A 15,399-nucleotide genomic window follows, 5' to 3' on the forward strand; every position below is an offset into this window, starting at 1 on the left:
ACCTCAAGGACCACCTCTTTCCTTATGGACATACCCAGACCGAGGTCATCTTATGAAGCCCTTCTTTGTGTGTCTCCTCCTTGAGAGATCCGGAGCGTGGCAACACAAGAACGGGGCCTTCTCTGCAGCGGCTCCCCATCTGTGGAATGCTCTCCCCAGGACGGCTGGCCTGGCCCCTTCATTACATAACATTAGGTGCCAGGCAAAAACATTCCTCTTCAACCAGTCTTTCAGCTGATTAACATTCTATGGCTTTTAAAATGAGTTTGCGGGGTGTGTGTAATTATTGGTTTGTTTTCATATGTATTTTGTGTTCTCGTTTTGTTTTTGTTTTTATATATATAATGATCTTTATTGGTTTTTCAGTTACATACTCCACATACAAATATGGTTTTACATTTTACATTTACCGTATCTTTCACTCTATAGGACGCACTTTTTCCCTTTCAAAAATGAAGGGGAAATGTGTGTGCGTCCTATGGAGCGAAGAAGCCATAGCCCCGTGACCCTCTCCTGGCTGGAGAGGTGGCACGCGGCTATGGCAGGAGCCTCTTTAGCTGCGCACCACCTCTCCAGCCGGGAGAGCGCGCGCGCGGCTAAAGCAGCCCACGCGACCCTCTCCCAGCTGGAGAGGTGACGCGCGACTACGGCAGGAGCCTCTCCGCTGCGCGCCTTTCCCCGCTCCCCGACCTGCTCTTTGGGGCTGGTGGTGGGCTTACCCCTGCCAGCCCCAAAGAGCAGGTCGAAAGGAACCTGAAGCCTGGAGAGCGAGAGGGGTCAGTGGGCACCGACCCCTTTCGCTCTCCAGGCTTCCAAGGTAGCCGCCTGAAGGCGACTGAACGCACCTTAAACGGCACCTTGTTTTAGAGGGGGAAAACAAGAGGGGGAAAATTCTCCCCCTCTCTGTGCAGCGCCTCCTGCCGCTTCACTGAAGGGGCGCTGGGCAGAGAGGGGGAGATTTTTTTTTTCTTGTTCCCCCCCCTCTAAAACAAGGTGCGTCCTATTGTCCGGTGCGTCCTATAGAGCCAAAAATGCGGTATACTTGCTCCTAAGAGCTGACTTCCCTCCTTCCTCCTTCTGGCTTTTTTACATCATATCTAAATTTTTTCGCATTGTCGTGTGTTCTCATTTTGTATAATTCTGCCTCAGACCGCCCTGTCATCTCCAGACAAAGGGCGGCATACAGATTTAAATAAATAACAAAATAATAATTGTTATTCATTTCATGCCTAAGGATGCATGGACAGCAATCTTAGACGTACTTCCTTGTGGATCTGTAGGAGTTATTCCTACTTGTTCATTCTCTGCTTCTCACCTGCCTTCTCATCATGCAAGGGCCGGGCACATCGAATACGAAATCTAAAACAGGGATTGGGAACCTGAGGGCCAAATTCCCTCCTGGGCAATGTTCTGGGGGCCGAATGCCAACGCTGGGCAGGGCCAGAGGCGAAAAGAGGGCGAGGCGCTGAATTTCACTTTGGCATCGTAGGCCAGTTTCGACAAGACACTTAAACACAGGCTCTCTCTGTCTTCCAGCCAAGTGAGCAGGAGATGCCGTATTTTTCGCTCCATAAGACGCACCTAGTTTTTGGAGGAGGAAAACAAGAAAAAAAAAATTGAATCCCATAAGCCAGAACAACAAGAGGGGTCGCTGCACAGCGAAAGCTGCAATCCCTCTTGCTGTTCTGGGTTCTGGGATAGCTGCACAGCCTGCATTCGCCCCATAAGATGCACACACATTTCCCCTTACTTTTTAGGAGGGAAAAAGTGAGTCTTATAGAGCAAAAAATACGGTAGATTCAGAGCTGAAGGACACTTCCCAACCGGGGAAGAATACTGAAGGAGGGTGAAAATTAGGGTCAGTGGCCTGGGAAGAAACCTGTGGGCCACATTTACCCATAACACAGGCCTGATCTATCTTCATCATCATTATCATCATTATTATTAGATTAATCTTCATTATTATTATAAGAATTTTTTCTAGAGATATTTTTCTTAGCATGGCAACGGCACGCACCTGAGAGTTGCCAAGTTCCAGTGAGTTCTGGCTGAAAAAAAGCCCTGATTATTATTATTAAAATTTACATACCGCCCTTCGTCCGTAGACCTCAGACCTGAAGCATTAAAACTGTCAAAACAATATTAACCGCTCCTTCTCACCCCGGCCAATTAGTAGCCTAAAACCTCAGGGCTCTGCATCGTTAAAAGCCTGGAGGAAGAGGCATGTTTTCACTGGGGCCAAAAACTAAGCAGAGTCTGTGCTGCGTGGCTTTTCCAGCAACCACGGGGCCACCACCAGGAAGGCCCTTTTCATGAGTGATGGATATTCGTGCCTTATTTGGTGGTGGAATAACAAGCAAGGCTTTCGAAGCAGATCTTAAAGCCAAGGTAGGAAGATGCCTGATAGCCATGTTCAAATATATAAAAGGATGTCACCTAGAGGAGGGAGAAAGGTTGTTTTCTGCTGCTCCAGAGAAGCGGACACGGAGCAATGGATCCAAACTACAAGAAAGAAGATTCCACCTAAACATTAGGAAGAACTTCCTGACAGTAAGAGCTGTTTGACAGTGGAATTTGCTGCCAAGGAGTGTGGTGGAGTCTCCTACTTTGGAGGTCTTTAAGCAGAGGCTTGACAACCATATGTCAGGAGTGCTCTGATGGTGTTTCCTGCTTGGCAGGGGGTTGGACTCGATGGCCCTTGGGGTCTCTTCCAACTCTAGGATTCTAGGATTCTAGGATTCTAAGTCTGAATGGTGAGCAGGCCAGGAGGCCAGGCAAGCTGACCCTCACCCGTAGAGCCACCACCAAGGGGGCTGGCACTTAACCCTGTGCCTCATCTACTCGGTTTCTGCATATTGAGCTGCAGACTTAGCTTTCTTTTCTACTACCACAAAACTGAATTTCTGTGTGGCACTGCAAGAAATGGACTCAGGACTGGGTGGACCCTGGTCCATTAGGAGTCCCCTGACGTCCTTAGCTAGCCATGCATCATGGAAACCCCGGAATGGAAGAGTAGGAAGGGACCACGAGGGTCATCTAGTCCAACCCCCTGCAACGCAGGGATCTTTTTTGCCCCACATGGGGCTCGAACCCACGACCTTGAAGTTAAGAGTCTTGTGCTCTACCAACTGAGCTATCCCGCAGATCCTGGCCTTGCAGTCTGAGTGTGAGGCCACGTGATCAGGAGAAGGGAAGGGTGACATTGAGGTTATCGGCAGAGGAGGAACCAGTTTTAACAGCCACGGGAGAGAAGGAGATTCCTTTTTTTGGAACTCGCAGGGCCAGGAATGCATTGGCTTATCTGTCTAAAAGCCTCAGCTCTTTTGAGCACAGCCTTCAGCAGCCTGGGCCAGCCAAGGCTATCATAACAACAACAGAACAGCCTGCAGGATCAGGCCCATCGAGTCCAGCATCCTGTTCCCGCAGATGCTGCAAAGGAAACCCTTAAGCAGGGACTGAGCACAGGAGCCCGCTCCTCCTCCACAAATCTGCCTAGTCCTCTTTTAAAGCCATCCAGGCCATCACTGCATCTTGTGGCAGAGAGTTCCAAAGTTTAACCACGTGACAAAGTCATTATCTTTCCTCTGTCCTGAATCTTCCAAAGTTCCGCTTCATTGGATAAACACGGGTTCTAGTGTTATGGGGGGGGGAATCCTCTCTGCCCACTTTCCCCAGGCCACGAATTATTTTATAATAAGCTTCTATTGTATAATAATAATAATAATAATAATAATAATAATAATAATAATAATAATATTTTATTTATATCCCGCCCTCCCCAGCCGAAGCCGGGCTCAGAGCGGCTAACAGCAATAAAAGTAACACAGCATTCTATAATCAATATTCTAAAATCAATTCAAAACCAAATGGCAACCATTGGGCCAGAGTTCTACAAGGAACACCAAAGGAGGGGGTCAGACTGTTTTTTGGCCAAAGACCTGGTGGAACAGCTCTGTCTTGCAGGCCCTGCGGAAAGATGTCAAGTCCCGCAGGGCCCTAGTCTCTTGGGATAGAGCGTTCCACCAGATCAGGGCCACTGACTCTGGTCGAGGCCAGCCTTACCCCCCCTTGGCCCGGGACCTCCAAGATGTTTTTGTTTGAAGACCGTAAGGTCCTCTGTGAGACATACCAGGAGAGGCGGTCTCGTAGGTACGAGGGTCCTAGGCTGTATAGGGCTTTAAAGGTTAAAAGGTATCACTTGCCTTTTCTCTAAATTAAAGAGTCCAAAATGCTACAATCCTTTTTTTCCTAGTCTTTCCGTCTCTCTGATTGTTTTGGTTGCTCCATCCTCCTGATGGATGAGGATGGATCACTGAATCACACACTGAATCACACATATCAGGAATAAATGGATATTTCCTCCGCTCTGTTCCCCCCGCCTCCCTTTTCCTCTGAGGAACCCCTTGTGCTGCTTACAGGTGGTCAACCCCCCCCCCCTTTTTTTAGGGTGCGTGAGATAGGGTGCGTTGGGTAAAGCGCCATTAACTTGGATGAGGATAACCCAAGGCAGATTCGGGCATGCCCATCCTTTACACGTACGGATTATCCCAATTATCGCACAATGCCTTTGCCACTGGAAGCTTTCCTCACGTGGCACGGGGCCACCGGAGGCAGCTGGGCCCAGGCCCAGGAGAACATGCCGCCCGCCACACCCTCTGCCTGGGCAGCTGCCCACACCAAGCCTCCGGTGAAACCACAGCCGCACCTTCTCACACAGCAAAGAAAACGCAAAATATTTTTAGCTGCCGGTGTGTCATTTGCCGTTGGGACTCCTGCGTCGCAGCAGGTCGCGCTGGATGACCCTTGGCTTCCCTTCTTAAACTGCTTATTCCATGTATCATTTGCCGAAGCTTCTTTGACGACAACACAATATTCAAGGGAGATTTGGGGCCTGTTTTGTGACCCTATGACACACGCACAGAGGGCACTTGAGGGCAGCCACCCTCACCAAGGTCCCGTCGGGAGAGCGGTGGCTACTGGTGCCCAGTGCAAGAGACTGGCAGACCCTTTTGGGGGTGATGTCCGAGCCCCATGGCAGGCAGTGACAACCCTGGGCCAGTTGTATGTAGGAAATCAGGCCAGGAGATGGGGAGGGGGCCGACTGAGGTTTTGGGGGCAGCGCCTGGACATAGAGAGTTGCAGCACATGGAAACGGCGTTTACCTTCCCGCCGGAGCAGTACCTATTGATCTACTTGCACTTTGACGTGCTTTCGATCTGCTAGGTTGGCAGGAGCAGGGACCGAGCAACGGGAGCTCACCCAGTCATGGGGATTTGAACCGCCAACCTTCTGATCGGCAAGTCCTAGGCTCTGTGGCTTAACCCACAGCGCCACCCGCGTCCCTGAACCCAGGACACCCTTCTGCATGCCAAACAGCTCTCCACCACTGGCCTCCCCCCCCCCAATGTACCAGCCGCCAAAAATAGGAGAGGATGAAATTTGCAAACTCAGAAGGGGAAAGAAACCCGCGAGGCTGGGCTCTCTTTTGGCAAACATCTTTTTCGCAAAACAAAACATAATAAATGCATCTCTTTTTTTGCGCGTGGTGGGGGGGTGCGTTCTCTCTTCCAAGTCAAATTCCAGGGCGGCCCCTCCCTCCCCGCTCCCCTCCAGCCTTTGGTGGAAGGGGGGGGTTGAGGCTGCTTGCCTCCCTCCCTGCCTGGCTCTGCCGCGGTGAATAATCGCACCCAAAATGTCTGCAGCGCAGGGCGAGAGCAAGCCCGGGCGTGAATCGGATCCGCCTGCCGGGAGACCCCCCCACCCCACCCGCCGCGGTGCCCTGGAGACAGGCGGATCCGATTCCCAGAGAGAGAGAATCAGGGAGGAGAGGAAAAGAGGAGACGGAAAGCAGGCAGACCCTCCCCAATAAAATGGGGGCATCTTGGCAAGACCCCCCCCCAAAAAAAGCGGCAAGAAAAACGCAGAGCAGCAGTTTCCCACGCAGATGTAGGAGGCGCGTTGGACGGCTTTGGGGAGGGGGGACCCCCATTCCTCCGCCCAGTCCCCGCCTGGCAAAGTTTGGGGAAGTTTTTTTGGGGGGGTGAAGGACCCGCGCCCCCCAAACCCTTGGCCGCCCCCACCTAAAGGAGGCTTTTCGACCCCGGCTGGGCGCTTAGAGGGGAAAGTTTGCCAAAGTTTGGCCAAGTTTCCCAAAGTTTAGCCAAGTTTCCCAAAGTTTGCCAAACTTTGCCCCCGTCCCCTCGCCCTCCGCGGACCGACCTGGGGCTGAACAGGCGCTTCTGGTGCTTCTCCCGGGGGGGCTCCGGCCGCCGCCGTCGCCGTCGGGGCTCTTCCTGGGACTGATCCGCCGCCGCCGCCGTGTGCCTCTTCCCGGGAACAGGTCGGGCTCCTCGCCCGCTGCCTCCGCCCACCGCGGCTTCCCTTGGCCGTCTAACAGGTAGGACAGCTCCGGAGCGGCTCCTGCTGCATTCTGGGACTGGTAGTCCTGCCCTGAACCGGATTATTAGGGCCGTTCACACGCACAAAGAATTGCATTTTGTGTTTTTGGGATTTAGTGGCATGGAAATGCATGTTTGTGTGCAAGCGTTGTTTACGGAAAGTATCTTTTCCAATTTGTCTTTGCTTCTTTTCTTGGCTTCTAAATATCGTTTAACAATGTGTGAATGATTGTGTTTAGATGCATATGTTTGAAATGTGTCTCTTTTTTGACATTCTTGTATTATTTAATAAAATTAATAAAAATTTAAAACACATACACGGGGCGCGGTGGGATCCGATTGGAGGCCCGCCGGCGCCCTGGGGGACCGACGCTGCAGGGAGACCTCTGAGCATGGGCAGAGTGCCCAGGCTGTCCCCGCAAGCCCTTCCCCTCTCTTTTTCTTTAGGGGGGGGGTCTGAAGTCATTCTTGCCGGTGGTCTGTCGGGGGATGAAGGGCGCTTATTTTAAGGTGTGGATACGGGGGTACAACGCGCGCCCCCCCCATGGGTTTTAATGTTGTATTTTAATCTTGTTTTTAAAGTTGTATTTTAATCAACTTGTTTTTATTATTGATTGTTAGCCGCCCTGAGCCCGGTCTTGGCTGGGGAGGGCGGGGTAATAATAATAATAATAATAATAATAATAATAATAATAATGGAAACACTGCGCCTTCCTGCTTTCAATTGCATTCCCTGACGTTTTTTTTACCATTCTGATTCGCCCTGGATTCCCTGGAGGGAGGGAGGGGGCAAAAGTACTTTGCCCATGCTCAGAGGCCACATCACTGTCTCTGATGAACTGGCACGTGGAGGGCAGGCGGGGTGGGGGCCAGCTAAAACAACCGAGGAGAGGAACGGGAAAGAGAAAAGGTGACTGCAGCCCACCTGGGACTTCTCCAGCTGGAGGGGGGAGAAGACTACAACTCCCAGCATCCCCCGCGCCCGCCGGGTGACACATGGCTTTGGAATGCCAGCCGCTGCCAGCCTTTCTCTCGGGCTCCAAAACCGGTCCAGAGAGCCGGGAGTCGCCCTCAGGAGTCAGCAGCGCCTCTCCCCGAAAGCAGAAAAGTAGCAGCCAAGCCAGGAGCGGTTCCTGGCCTTGCCAGCCTGGCATTTCTCTCCCCTGCTGAAGATTAAGAAGTCCAACACCAGATTCCCTCCAGGGCTTCCTCTCCACCTTGGAAAAAACTCCATCCTTAATAAGAGGGTGGCTGACAAGACCTTGGAAGATTGGCAGATGCAACTAATAGACTATATGGAGAAGGCGGAAATGACTGGCAGAATCCGAGACCAGGGAGAGGAGTCGGTGGAGGAAGACTGGAAGAAATTTAAAATTTATTTACAGAAATATTGTAAAATTTTTGAATGTTAAGGACATTGAAATGAATCGCAGGGGCTTTAGCAACAAAGTAAAATGTAAGATTGGATTAATAACAGATAAATTAATTGGATATGAATTTGCTGAATTAATTTTTAAAAAGGGATACAAGAACGGGAGACGTGAGGAAGTCGGGAAAATAAGTTAATTGAAGATGAGAAATTAAGAAAGAGGGAATTTTTGTTTTTTGTTATTATATGTGTTTTTATCTCTTTTTTCTTCTTTTGACGTTTTCAATGTTTGTATTTTTGTATTGTATTGTTTTTTGTGATTTTGTTTTTTCTTTGTTTTTGCATATTTTCTTGAATGTTTTTTTATTGTGAAAACTTAATAAAAATACTTATAAAAATAATAAAAAATAAGAGGGTGGCAGACTTAGAATCATAGATTTGGAAGGTCTCCCCCAGGGTCATCTAGTCCAACCGACTGCAATGTAGAAATCACTACTGAAGAATCCCTGGCACCCAACCTCTGCTTAAAGACTGCCAAGGGAGTCAGTACCACTGCTGAATGTCTCTTACCATCAGAAAGTTCTTCGTGATATTCAGTCGGAATTTCCTCTCTTGTAACTTGAAGCCCTGGGTTCGAGTCCTACCCTCCAGAGCAGGAGAAAACAAGCTTCCTCCATCTACCGTATGACAGCCCTTGAGATATTTGAAGATGGCTTTCATATCATATTGACTATGCAAGCCTTTGACTGTGTCGACCACAGCAAACTATGGCAAGTTCTTAAAGAAATGGGAGTGCCTGATCACCTCATCTGTATCCTGAGAAATCTCTATGTGGGACAAGAAGCCACAGTTAGAACTGGATATGGAACAACTGACTGGTTCAAAATTGGGAAAGGAGTGCGGCAAGGCTGTATATTGTCTCCCTGCTTATTTAACTTATATGCAGAATTCATCATGCGAAAGGCTGGGCTGGATGAATCCCTAGCCGGAATTAAGATTGCCAGAAGAGTTCACCATCCCTCAGACCTTGTGGGGGGCCAGACTATTTTTTGGGGGGGGGGATGAACGAATTCCTATGCCCCACAAATAACCCAGAGATGCATTTTAAATAAAAGGACACATTCTACTCATGTAAAAACATGCTGATTCCTGGACTGTCCGCGAGCCGGATTGAGAAGGCGATTGGGCTGGATCCGGCCCCTGGGCCTTAGGTTGCCTACCCCTGTCCTAGTGTGACGCTCTAACCACTATACCTCACTGTCTCTTAATCAGCAAATTTCCCTCCACTGCACCCGCAAAAAGTGCCTGGGAACTTTATTGAAAGCTGAATTCTCTCTCTCTTTTTTTTTTTTTTAAATGGCGCTTAAGAAAAAATAAATCTTTAAGCTGTCTATAGAAAAATGTCTGGTGACCTTTCTGTTGGATGGAGTCAAAGCAAAGCAAATGGCCTTTTCAGTTGAAAACGGTTCCTTGTGCTTATGTCCCATTGAAATCAAACCTTTTAAAAGAATTTAGCTGCGGCATTAATGCTTTTTAAAATATATATATATATTTTAAAATCCCGAAATCCAACGACGTCCACAATTTGAAACACTTGCCTAAAAAGGGGGGGGGAAATATCTGTTTACAAATAAGACTACTCATGTGCATTTTTGTAAAGCAAACAGGGCGAGAATTTATTTGGCCATAATTGAGGAGAGGCGAGTGAATCACCGTCGGACTCTTGTAAATTTAACATCCCCAAAGAGGAAACAGATAAAACACACCTTTACAACCATCTCACTCAATCAGAACATAAAAAGCCACATGTCTGAAACCACAAAAGCAACCACTGTGTCACAGATCTTTCCCTCAGAAACAGATAAAAATTTTAATAGTAGTTTGATCGCCAGAATTTACATAGAACCAGGAAGGAAGTCAGCACCCAAGTCTCATTCTGCCTTCTTAAGCTGATTCCCACCTCCCAATAAAAACTGAAAGACACAACGCACAAACACAAACCCTCTCAATTTGTTTAATCTCTGCAGTCATAAGAACCTGGTCTTGCAGGTCCTAATCTGACACTCTAACCACTACACCAGGCTGCCTCTTAATCAGGAAATGCCCCCCACCCCTCGAAAAGTGCCTGGGAACTTTTTCACTTTACAATTAAGAATATCCGTTTGAATTTTTGTAAAGCAAACACCAGCAGGGAGAGAGAATTTATTTGGCCATAATTGGGAGCGAGCCGAATGAATCACAGCCGGACTCTTGAAGATTTAACAGTCCAGAAAAGGAAGCAGATAAAACTCACCTTTACAACCGGCTCACTCGATCGGAACATCAAAACCACACGCCGGAAACCACAAAATCTATCCCTTTGTGACATATCTTTCCCATAGGCACGGATATAATTTTTGCAAGTGGTTTGATCTCCAGGATTTAAAGGTAAAGGTAAAGGACCCCTGACCATTAGGTCCAGTCGTGACCGACTCTGGGGTTGCGGCGCTCATCTCACTTTACTGGCCGAGGGAGCCGGCATACAGCTTCCAGGTCATGTGGCCAGCATGACTAAGCCACTTCTGGAGAACCAGAGCAGCACACGGAAACGCCGTTTACCTTCCCGCCAGAGTGGTACCTATTTATCTACTTGCACTTTGACGTGCTTTTGAACTGCTAGGTTGGCAGGAGCAGGGACCGAGCAACGGGAGCTCACCCCGTCATTGCGGGATTCGAACCGCCGACCTTCTGATCGGCAAGCCCTAGGCTCTGTGGTTTAACCCACAGCGCCACCCGCGTCTAGGATTTATATAGAGCCAGAAAGGAAGCGAACATCCCAGTCTCGTTTTGCTTCCTCAATCTATTTCCCAACTCCCAGTAAAGGTTGAAAGACACAGCGCAGGCACAAACCCTTTCAGTTTGTTTAAGCTCTGCAGTCGTAAGGCCATAAGATCAGGCGGGCATCCTGTTTCAGGCCAGCATCCTGTTCTCCCAGTGGCCGAATACCTCTAGGAACCCAGGTAGACTGCCTCTGGACCTGGAGGCTCTATAAGAAGACCCTGCTGGACCAGGTCGATGGCCAATTTGGCCAGCATCCTGTTCTCCCAGTGTTCGAATGGGAAGCTCAGAAGCAGGATCTGACCACAAAAACACTCTCCCCTCCTGGTATTCAGAATTAAGGCCTCTGTCCGTAGAGGCGGGGCATAGGCGTTGTGGCTTTTAGCCACTGATAGTCACGGGTAAGTCTTATCCTTTGCAATCCCGCGTATCAAATGAAATCAAACCACCGCACAGAAGTTGCAGGTGGTGTTTTAGGTGGTAGATCTGTTCTTAGCCATCTACAGAGCATGCATGCAAATATATAATCTCTCTTTCGTCCCTGCAGGTGGGTGTTTCTTTTAAAGTGGTTTGTGGCCATAATAACCAAAAGGCTACCAGTGCCACACCTAGGTTTACCGCCGACTTTCCGTCTACACTTCAGGATCTCCTGGCGCAGGATTCCTACCCTCTCGGGGCCTAGTTTTAAAAAGTGCTATTCTCTTCCCCAGAGCATCCCTGACAGCAGGGTTAAGGAAAGCAACAGCTCCATCTGTTGGTGCTTAAAAAGAAACACACAGCAGACTTCAATGCGGTTTAGCGCTGTACAATTAACTCCAAGGCACTTCAAAAGGCAGGCTTCTCGGCAGTGCAGAAGGAAAGGCTCTGCGGTGTTTCGTCGAGGAAATGAAGGAGGCGTGAGTGGCCAGTGGCTAAAAAGAAATATCAATGAGGTGGGCTTCAATGCCCTTCAGCGCTGCTCAAGTAATTCTAACACACTTGGAAGGCTGACTTGCAAGATGAGAGGCTAATGAAGACATAAACTGAAATATATGGTATAATAATAATAATAGTGGAAAGAGTGTCATTGCACATGTGCAGAGTGCCTTTCCCTCACCACCGCTGAGTAGCCAAAGCTGACTCCCACTTATCTGGGGTTTGAAGTGCCTTGATTTCGGTCAGCCCATATAACATCTCCTGTTTTCAAAAAGAAGCACTAGGTTTTCCCCTGATGGCGGGGTATGGAAAACACTGTTTTAAAAACACAAGATTTGCAAAAAGCTGCGGCTTCTTTCGTGCTAGGAGTGCACGGGAGCCAATGCAACGTCTTTTGGGTGAACACACAAACACTCACTTCCACACATACAGCCACACGCGAGACGCATGCCTGGACCAGACGTGTGTTTCAGACCTACGAACGATGCGTCATAAATAAAAGAGGGAGGGAAGGAGGCAATGATGGGGGGCAGGAATGCTTTGCAAAAGGCCCTTTTTTAGTGCAGAAACAGAATATGCCTTGTTGGGTCATCAGAAGAAGGGGGAAACACGTAGGCACGCCACGGTCCGGCCCCCCCAACCTGGTGCTCTCTTTGGAGTTCTGAGTTCGAAACAGCTGGCGGGGACCAGATCAGGGAAGTCTGTAAGACATATCTGGGGACCAGTCAGGGAGCAGGACTCTTTAATGGATAGTCAGCGGACGTCTGCCCCACCCCTCTGCAGATGGAGGGTCTCCCGATCCCATCAGCGTCCAGAAAAGGGCAGCCCCTGACCCCAGCCCCCACGGAGGGCAGCCCCCAGACTGGGCCTTGCAGGGATTTTTCTGTCCGCCACTCTTGCATGGGCAGCTGGGAACGAGGCAGCTCTGCCTGCGTCCGGACTTCAGGCAGGAATGTCTCTCTCGGACAGGGGCAAATTCTTGGCTTCTTCTTGGTCTCTGTGCTGGGCCTCTGGTCTCCCCGCACCGGGGAGTTTGCAGCTGCTGAAATAAAACCACATGCAACAGATTTGGGGGGTGATGCTGGTGAAATAAAAAAATTAAGGTCATATATATATATATATATATATATATATATATATATATGCAGGTTTTGGTGTCTTCGGGTGTCTTCCCGTGTAAGAGTTGGGGTGTCTAGGTGACGTTTCGACGAGGTCTCACTCGTCATCTTCAGGCTGGTGCTTTCGGCTTCTTGTTACTGGAACAGAGCAGGATCTCAGTGTTTGAGTTCCTATAAATACTGTTGAGGGGGTGTGGTGTATAGCCTCCAACGTTCTGGGCAGAGAGGAAGTTCCCAGGTTAGTGTGCCTTTTCTTCTTTTGTTCCTTAATTACTTGAGGGATATCTTGAGTGATTTCTTGAGTGATATTCTGAGTACCACTTAGGAGGGTCATTAAGTGTGGATTAGTTGCTGAAGCTTTCGTGTCTTGACCTCTTGAGCTTGTGAAGAGTTTTTCTGAGAAGATGGCTGTACTGCACTTAGTTGTGCTCTGGCTTGGCTTCGTGTATAGGGGCGAGCTGTGGTTTTGTGCCCTGTGCCAGCCAGATCTGTGTAGGGATTGCAGGGGGGTGCAGCATCCGGAGGTGCCACTATGGTTTGGCTACTGGATGGTGTCTGTAATTTATCTGTGGAGAGGGTCTGGGTTTGGGTCTGGTGTGGTTGATTGGTGATGGCGTTCTGTGTGCCTCTGGTTCTGGTGTCGGTTTTTGTGGGGAGGGCTAATTTCCAGATGTCTGGCAGGCGGGACGTGTCGTCACGCTTGCTCATGTTGTGAGGGTGTTTCTCTATCTCGATGGCTTCCATGATTATTCTCTTGTGGTGATGTTCCATGTTAAAGAGCAATTTGGAATCTGCAAAATTAATTTCGTGTCCTGTTTCTTTCATGTGTTGGAAACACCCTCACAACATGAACAAGCGTGACGACACGTCCCGCCTGCCAGACATCTGGAAATTAGCCCTCCCCACAAAAACCGACACCAGAACCAGAGGCACACAGAACGCCATCACCAATCAACCACACCAGACCCAAACCCAGACCCTCTCCACAGATAAATTACAGACACCATCCAGTAGCCAAACCATAGTGGCACCTCCGGATGCTGCACCCCCCTGCAATCCCTACACAGATCTGGCTGGCACAGGGCACAAAACCACAGCTCGCCCCTATACACGAAGCCAAGCCAGAGCACAACTAAGTGCAGTACAGCCATCTTCTCAGAAAAACTCTTCACAAGCTCAAGAGGTCAAGACACGAAAGCTTCAGCAACTAATCCACACTTAATGACCCTCCTAAGTGGTACTCAGAATATCACTCAAGAAATCACTCAAGATATCCCTCAAGTAATTAAGGAACAAAAGAAGAAAAGGCACACTAACCTGGGAACTTCCTCTCTGCCCAGAACGTTGGAGGCTATACACCACACCCCCTCAACAGTATTTATAGGAACTCAAACACTGAGATCCTGCTCTGTTCCAGTAACAAGAAGCCGAAAGCACCAGCCTGAAGATGACGAGTGAGACCTCGTCGAAACGTCGCCTAGACACCCCAACTCTTACACGGGAAGACACCCGAAGACACCAAAACCTGCATTCCTGTACCCGTGAAAATCTACGAAAGCATATATATATATATATATATATATATATATATATATATATATATGCAGGTTTTGGTGTCCTCCATAAACACAATATCAAAACAGCCTTTTGCACCAACCAAAAAATAGCCAATATCCTCAGAAACCCCAAAGATAAAATCCAGTTGGAAAACCAAGGGGTCTATGAAATACCCTGCAAAGTCTGCCCAGCCACGTACATTGGACAAACAAACAGACGAATAAATGCACGTATCGCAGAACACAAGAATGCCGTCAAAAAAGAAGAAAAATCTTCCTCTCTTTTCCAACACATGAAAGAAACAGGACACGAAATTAATTTTGCAGATTCCAAATTGCTCTTTAACATGGAACATCACCACAAGAGAATAATCATGGAAGCCATCGAGATAGAGAAACACCCTCACAACATGAACAAGCGTGACGACACGTCCCGCCTGCCAGACATCTGGAAATTAGCCCTCCCCACAAAAACCGACACCAGATCCAGAGGCACACAGAACGCCACCACCAATCAACCACACCAGACCCAAACCCAGACCCTCTCCACAGATAAATTACAGACACCATCCAGTAACCAAACCATAGTGGCACCTCCGGATGCTGCACCCCCCTGCAATCCCTACACAGATCTGGCTGGCACAGGGCACAAAACCACAGCTCGCCCCTATACACGAAGCCAAGCCAAAGCACAACTAAGTGCAGTACAGCCATCTGCCCAGAAAAACTCTTCACAAATTCAAGAGGTCAAGACACGAAGGCTTTAGCAACTAATCCACACCCAATGACCCACCTAAGTGGTACTCAGAATATCACTCAAGTAATCACTCAAGATATCCCTCAAGTAATTAAGGAACAAAAGAAGAAAAGAACACTAGCCTGGGAACTTCCCCTCTGCCCAGAACTTTTGAGGCAATACACCACACCCCTCTACAGTATTTATAGGAACTCAAACACTGAGATCCCGCTCTGTTCCAGTAACAAGAAGCCGAAAGCACCAGCCTGAAGATGACGAGTGAGACCTCGTCGAAACGTCGCCTAGACACCCCAACTTTTACACGGGAAGACACCCGAGGACACCAAAACCTGCATTCCTGTACCCGTGAAAATCTACGAAAACAAATATATATATATATATATATATATATATATAAAATGAATGTTCATAAATGTACCAAGCAAACACGTACATAAAGATATAAACCACATGCCTGAAGCAGCACAGG

The 15,399-nt window shown here is 48.6% G+C and overlaps 2 protein-coding genes across 6 annotated transcripts in view; both read right to left on the reverse strand.

Annotated features, from left to right (window-relative positions):
* Nucleotides 1-6,368, reverse strand: part of PPP1R13L (protein phosphatase 1 regulatory subunit 13 like) — a gene marked incomplete at its 5' end in the record, with an annotated part of 81,941 nt that extends 75,573 nt beyond the window's left edge. For both annotated transcript variants that reach the window (XR_014529004.1, XM_083516146.1), the window contains one exon: nt 6,220-6,368. The remainder of the gene's footprint in view (nt 1-6,219) is intronic.
* The window catches only part of LOC310712919 (snake venom vascular endothelial growth factor toxin HF-like), a 116,456-nt gene that overhangs the window by 53,562 nt on the left and 47,495 nt on the right, over nt 1-15,399 (reverse strand). For 2 of the 4 annotated variants that reach the window (XM_083516375.1, XM_083516374.1), the window contains one exon: nt 9,317-12,541. In XM_083516375.1, the coding sequence (XP_083372501.1) occupies nt 12,442-12,541 (100 nt within the window). In that variant the 3' untranslated portion in view covers nt 9,317-12,441. Of the gene's footprint in view, nt 1-9,316; nt 12,581-15,399 lie in introns of those variants that run through there. The other 2 variants (XR_014529014.1, XM_083516373.1) reach the window with 2 other exon arrangements.

This window comes from Podarcis liolepis (assembly GCF_965112155.1).
Source record: "Podarcis liolepis genome assembly, chromosome: 7".
In the NCBI taxonomy this organism is placed as follows: Eukaryota; Metazoa; Chordata; class Lepidosauria; order Squamata; family Lacertidae; genus Podarcis; species Podarcis liolepis.